At 53.1% G+C, this 6,880-nt stretch overlaps 1 protein-coding gene across 1 annotated transcript in view; it reads left to right on the forward strand.

Annotated features, from left to right (window-relative positions):
• The window catches only part of LOC104130987 (solute carrier family 22 member 13), an 8,393-nt gene extending 3,203 nt beyond the window's left edge, over window positions 1-5,190 (forward strand). The window contains exons 4-10 of the mRNA XM_009644095.1: window positions 1,759-1,927; window positions 2,277-2,397; window positions 3,001-3,095; window positions 3,423-3,637; window positions 4,121-4,229; window positions 4,387-4,597; window positions 5,095-5,190. Coding sequence (XP_009642390.1) covers window positions 1,759-1,927; window positions 2,277-2,397; window positions 3,001-3,095; window positions 3,423-3,637; window positions 4,121-4,229; window positions 4,387-4,597; window positions 5,095-5,190 — 1,016 coding nt within the window. The remainder of the gene's footprint in view (window positions 1-1,758; window positions 1,928-2,276; window positions 2,398-3,000; window positions 3,096-3,422; window positions 3,638-4,120; window positions 4,230-4,386; window positions 4,598-5,094) is intronic.
• The last annotated feature ends 1,690 nt before the right edge of the window (window positions 5,191-6,880 follow it).

Here is a 6,880-nt window from a genome sequence, read left to right on the forward strand (position 1 = left end):
TGCTGCAAACAGCCGGAGTTCCTCACCACTCCTTGCTCCGTGTGGAGGTACCAGGTTTGATGGGGAGAGGAGGGCTCGCACAGCCACACATCTAACAGTCACCAGGAGCTTCAGCAACACCAACAGTGCTCCAGTGAGCAGCGCTAAACTTCTTCCCATGCTTTCTGACCTCTCTGTATTTCCTATACGTGCTCTTCCTTATGTGACTACTTCTGTAGATGCCCTCTGGATGCCAGCAGTTGCAGAACATCTCTAACAGAAACTGCTTTGCCTGGGAATCAGTGTTGCACTCATCCTTTTTCCTTTGGGAGGGGAGGCAGTCTAGGAGAAGCAAGGTGCTGGGACTTCTGCCCCAAGTCCCACTTTATGCAAAACTTGCCAACCAGGATGCTCCCCTGGGGGTACCTGGGCTGGAGGGGAGTCTGGCAGGTCCCAGTGCTTGGTAGAGGGGCACCAACCGTTGAATGCCCGGACAGGCTTGTCCCACGACTGCTAGGTGCACACTATGGAGACTCACATCCTTGGGGGTGGGATCAGAAAGCACCTGGAGCCTGTCGAGAACAAAAGCGTCCGTGTTTCCTTCCTCCAGTTTGACCTGGTGTGTGACAGGAAGGACCTGAACGACGTCTCCCAGTCCATCTACATGCTGGGGCTGTTGCTAGGAGCCATGATCTTTGGGCCACTAAGTGACAGGTGAGGAGACACAACCGCCCGTCCCGGGGTTATGCGAAGCCAACTGCTGCTCCCAGCCTGGCTGGTCACTGCACCCTGCGCGTTTTGTCACTGCTCCTCTCTAACAGGGACCCTGACCAAAGTCCTCAGGTCCCGTGAGGATGTGGCCACAGGGCGGGGGGCAGGGGGGGTGGAAGGGAGAAGGGCACGGTGTGTGCGCAGGGTGCTTCACATGTCAACCAGGAGTCCAGTCTGAGCCTCATCACCCCCAAGAGAGGGCGATGCAATCGCTGTGTCACCCGTGGGACTCCTCCCCATCTCCATGAGGTCTCTCCAAATACCATTTGTGTCTTTCCTCTTCCTCCTCAGGATCGGCCGTCGGCCAGTCATTCTGATTTCCATCTTCCTCCAGGGCTTGTTTGGTGTAGGAATTGCCTTTGTGCCCCACTTCTATGTGTACATGGCCTTCAGATGTGTCGTGGGGGCCACGGTGTCAGGGGTCACCATGACGATACTGGCCTTGGGTGAGTAGGATGCCCATGCCCTGAGGCAGGCAGACAGACGGGGCCTTTCAAGATGCAAGAGGAAAGGTCTGTAAAGAAATCATGCATGAGTCGAAAAACACCGTGGTGAGGGCAGGTCTTGCTCTGTGCTGCCCTTTGGCACTTTGCCATCTCCTCAACCTTGAGAGAGCTACGGAGAGTATCTCTCCCATGCCAGTGCTCAATGGAGGGTAAGGGGACAACCCCCCAGATCAGGAGGTCAGTGCAGAGAGAGCCCAGTGGCTCTGGCATACGATCAATGTGGGCCCCAGCTCTGCCCCAGGGAGGGGCTCTGTGGATGCTGAGAGCAAAGAGGTGACATACCTGAACTTCATGTCCTCTTGTAGAGGACTGGGACACCCTGACTATAAGGAGAGGTGATGCATCTCATTAAACACAGGTGACCCGCATGTGTGGCTGATGCCAGAGCTCGGACTGCTGGTCTCATCACCTCCAGGAGAGCTCTTCTCCAGGGTAAACAACCTGTTTGCATCAGGGAAAACCATTTGCATGGATGTCTCTGAACCTTCATTCTTCTTCTCAGCTACAGAATGGGTTGGTGTCTCCTCCCGGCCAAAGGCAGTGCTTCTTTCTCATTGCTGTTTTGCCATCGGACAGATGCTTTTGGCTGGTTTGAGTTACGGTATTCGCAACTGGAGGCTGCTGGAGATTGCAGGATCTGCTCCAATGTTTGCCCTTTTCTTCTACATCTGGTAAGCAGGAGCGGGGCAGAGCTTCTTGAAGACACGACAGCAGCAAGTGTGAGGGGTGGCAGTGAGGAGGCAGCAGCTCAGGAGCAGGCTGGGTCTTTCCCATTATAGCGCAGGTGCTGGAGGGGCTTCTGCAGAGCTCAGCACGACTCCCTGGGGCACTGGCCCCTGTGGGCAGCACCTGCTTTGCTTCAGGTCTTCAAATGTAGACTTTGAAGCCTAAAGGGAGGGTATCTAGACCCTTTCCATCACATGTGAATTTCATTGCCTGCTGTATGTGGTTGGAAGGAGATGGGCTATGGGAAAGCTCAGCAGGTCACGGTAGCATCTCCTGATTTCACCTCCTTGGCAGGGTGCTGCCGGAATCGGCTCGGTGGTTGGTGACAAAAGGCAGAATAGAAGAGGCTAAGAAGCTCCTTCAGAAGGCAGCATCCATCAACAAGCGCACCATCCCACCAGGGCTCCTTGAGCAGGTACCCGTAATGGCATGGGACAACCACTGGTTGTCTTCAGAGACTTCCCGCTGTACTTGGGTTTGGAGCGGCCATTGGAGCTGAGGCCACCTGATAAACAGCTTCCCATGCCCCCTGGGGATGATTTGGGGATGGAGGGTGGGGGCCTCCAGCTTCAGCTGTGTTGCACAGAGACAAGGTCAGGGAAGAGGCACGGCTTCTGCTGAGGCTCAGCCTGGAGCTTTCTGGAATCCACCCTGAGATGTGGAAAGGACCCAGATGCTTCCCTGGCTTTCCTTCTGTGAGGATGGCAGGAGTGCTGAGGGAGAGCACGAGGTCTCTGTTTAATCTGTGGGTTTCCATGTATAAATGCCCAAAGGACATACCCACCCCAAAGTCCCTATGCTGGGGAAATGTTCGTGCTGAGGAACCTCTCAGTCACCACACCACCACGCTGGGCACCCAGAGCACAGGAACACAGCCCCACTGGGCCACCTTCCCTCCCAGAGCTGTTGGGGGTCACAAGTCCATCCTGCTGAGGCTTTTCCTTGACTGCAGATGGAAAAGGAGTAGCCAGGGGTTTCCTTTGCCGGGTTTGACTCGTTGGCTTTCTGCATTTTGAAGTTGAAGCCTGAGACACAGACCAAGTCTGGAAGTACTCTGGATCTCTTTCGGAAGAAGCACCTCCGAAAGCTGACTTTAATCATGTCGTGCGCCTGGTAAGACATCCTCTGGCCCTCTCTTTCTGAACTTGTAGGTGAAGAACGGAAGAGTTTGATGGTTATTTGATGGTTAGACATAACTGTAAATTCAGCTTATGGTTTTTGTGTGGGATTGATGAATATTTCTGTTTCTGTCTATTCAAGATGCTATGCGGTTTGTGGGAAAGGTTAGAGCTGTTCCGGCTTTGACAGTCCTGTGGTATTGATCTGGTTTTATGCCTCCTTGGAAATGCTGTGGCTTGGTTAAAATGTTGTCATGGAGATCAATATTGTACTTGCTGATGGCCAATAGATATGCTCAGTGTCACCCTGCCTGGCTTTCAGGTTTGTGAACAGCCTTGTCTACTATGGGCTGAGTCTGAATGTGACAAATTTTGGTCTGGACATCTACCTGACACAGCTTGCGTTTGGAGCGGTGGAAATCCCAGCCCGGGTTGGTTGTATCTTCATGCTGCAGTGGTTCGGGAGGAAGAAAACCCAGGCTGTTCTCCTGCTGCTGAGTGGCCTGGTGTGTCTGATCATCACTGGCATCCCTGAAGGTGAACAACCTCTTCCCATCCTGAGAGGACAACCTCTGGGACAGGGAGGCACAGAGCCCCAGCCCTTCCCTTGCTGATGCAGGTCCTGTCCTCCCAACCAGGCTGGCTCACATCTCTCAGGGCTTGGGCAGACCCTGGTGCCATGGCCACAAGGGACTTGGTCAACTCCCCAAGGCCCGTTCTGATCAGCTAAGCTTTGCCTGCTGATTGCAATAGCGGAGGGTAGAGCTGGCCATGCTAGGGCACCTGTTAGCATAGGTGTCTCTAGGAAAATTAGTACATGGTGAGGTGAGATGACGGATGCAAAATGCACTGAAGGTGGCCCTGGGCCAGAGCTGCTCCTAGGTCCACATTCAGGCACTGTTCAGAGGTGATGGCTCCCTGCAGGCGACACAGTTGTTGCTGTGCATCCCCAGCCTCCATCCCTGAGCAGTGCTGGGGTGTCCCTTGTCCCACAGCAGTGGTCTCTCCTTCTCCTCTCAGACCAGCCAGGGACAAGCACCATCCTGGCCATCATTGGCAAGTTTACCGCCTCAGCATCCTTCTCCACCTCTTACGTCTACTCTGCAGAACTCTTCCCCACGGTCATCAGGTGAGGTCTCCTCATGCATCACATCTTCCCTCTGCCACGGCTAGTGGCGGTGGTGGTGGGGCAAGAGCCCAATTGTCCCCATGGCTGCACTCGGTCCCATGGTGACCTGGGTGAGCCAAGCCCTGCCCATGCCTCCCACTGCCCCTTGCTTCCCCAGGCAGACCGGTGTGGGGCTGTGCTCGATGTCGGCACGGGTGGCAGGGATCATGGCCCCACTGATCCGCCTCCTGGGCCAGTACCACCGGGCCATCCCCATGGCCATCTTTGGGAGTGCTCCCGTGGTGGGGGGGCTGCTCTGCTTCCTGCTGCCTGAGACCCGCGGCACTGAGCTGGTGGATGACACAGGGAGCAGTCACCCCCCAGCTGAGGTGGGTGCCCGGCAGTGCCTGTGCTGCCTCTTGGGCAGGGACATGGGGTGCCACTGCTGCAGGAGGCCGTTGGCATTGCGTGGGTTGGGGCTGGGGGTTTCTTTGAGGGCTTACAGTGGTGGGAGGGTGGGGAGTGGGGCTCCCCCACTGCAGAGGGATGGTTGAAGGCCCCATAACCCTGCCCATCTTGGTCATCCCTTTGTTCCTGTCCTTGGAATGGAAGAACTCCAGGAGCAGCCAGCTACCAGGGAAGGGCTGGTACCCTGTAGCCATGTCCTCTGACTTTCAGTCTCGCGTAGCTCCCAGCACCCCATGGCCCATGGGACAGGGCAGAATTGCACCCCAATACTTTTGTTGGGAGAAGGGTGTCCATGGGGGCCCAGAGAGCGAGCAGTGAATGGGAAGCCAGGTTGCCAAAGGCTGCGTGTCTCAGAGAAGGCTGCCATCAGCTCATAACGGGTCTTTCTTTGCTTTTAAACTCTTTTCCCTTTCATTAGGTCTGTGAAAATGCCAGCAGCAGCTCTGAAAATGGATACATGAAAGGAAAAGTTGGTGGCCAAGACAATGAGTACACGAAGACCACTCGCTTCTAGCTGGGCCTGCAGTCGGCTGTAGCTGAAGGCAACCCAGTGCTGCGCCGGCACTGAGGACAGGCAGGGTCTCCATTTGCAGGACACCACCACCTCTCAAGAGGTCACTGCCAATCCTTGGTTTTCCTTTCCTTTTTTGTCTTCCTCTATCTCCCTCTATAGCTTGTCCTCAGGCGCCGCATGCTGTCACTGGTGTTCAACAGTGCTCTCGCTGGAGAAAATACGATGGTTTTCATTTAATGGAAAAAAAGAGAGAAATCAGAAGCCAGGGTGCAGGCAACATTTTCTCTTCCCTTTCCCTCTCCTGTCTCCAGCAATGTGAGTCTGTAAACTTCATCCAGGTGAGACACAGAATCACAGAATGGCAAGGGTTGGAAGGGACCTCAGGAGAGCATCTAGTCCAACCCTCCTGCTAAGCATCGGATAGACTTGCAAGAGAGTACTGTGCTCGCTAAAGAGAAAGCCAGAGCAGATGCAGCACTGAAAACGATCTCACGCTTGCAAGAAGGAGTGATTTCTCTTGACTGTCTAGTGTGATCTTCTCACCCTCTCTTAAAAACACTCCTCTTAATTTTTTTTTTGTTTTTAAATTTGTGACACAGCTGAGAAAAAAAAAGAAGATGCGTTGGAAGAAACAGTGAGCAAGGATGTCTAACAAGCAGCAGAATTTACACCTTAGTGCTGGCGGCTTTGAATCAAAGTGTGTCATGATGCTTTGTGGTTGGAAAATTTTGCCATCGGGCTGCAGTGTAGGACTGCGTTAATTTGTATGTTCCAGGAAACTGAGGGACATTGTGGCAGCTGATGTCTTAGAAGAAAGTGCAAATCTTTCTGGGAACTATCAGGCCTATTCTACTCTCTTCTAGTCTATTCCTTCTTGCTGTATCCATTCATTTCTTCAAACAGTTTAGGACCACTTTTGTCTTCTACTATGAAGAAAAAAAAGTGCTTTTCCTGTGCTTCCCCTCCCCTTACCTCCTGTCCCTCAAGAACACTTTCTTTTACCACTGGCTTGGTACAGATGAAGCCCAGAAGTGGTGGTGTTCCAGCTTTGTCTGTATACAGCTCAAAGGTTATTTTCTGGTAGTCTCAAGAAGCTTTTAAAGCAGGCTTTGTTTCTTCTCCTTGTTGTGCCTGCCTGTTTTCCATGGATCAAAGTATCCCACAGATATGCAGTTTGAGGAAGCCAGAGTTTTGGAAAAAATCAGTGACATGACACAACGCCCCACCAAGAGGGGCTGCCTGTGGTGCCATCTTCTCTCTGGCACTGCTTTTTAAAGGACTTGCTATGGTGGTCCTCTTTAGTGGCCCTGAATATAGAGGAAGTGGGTGCTTTGCCTGAGGGCTCTTTTCCTTGGCAAAGGCTGGGGGTTTCCTCCTTCAAGCTTTCATGGAAAATAAGGAACTGAGGATAAAGGTTGGTGGAAGAGCTTGGAGCAAAACGCGCAGCTATTGAGTGAACCATGGCTCCTTTGGGGAATTCTGCTCTGAGACTGTTTCAGCTCACTTCACAAATAAAGGTGCCCAAGCAGATCTGGTACACTTTTTCTTCCATCTCATTCATGCCTCCAGTAGGCTGAAGATCCATTTCATCCACGCTTTTGGGCCCCTCACTACAAGAAAGATGTTGCATTGCTGGAACATGTCCAGAGGAGAGCCACAAAGCTGGTGAGGGGTCTGGAGCACAAGTCAT

The sequence above is a fragment of the Egretta garzetta genome, unplaced genomic scaffold, assembly GCF_000687185.1.
Source record: "Egretta garzetta isolate BGI_Z169 unplaced genomic scaffold, ASM68718v1 scaffold117, whole genome shotgun sequence".
In the NCBI taxonomy this organism is placed as follows: Eukaryota; Metazoa; Chordata; class Aves; order Pelecaniformes; family Ardeidae; genus Egretta; species Egretta garzetta.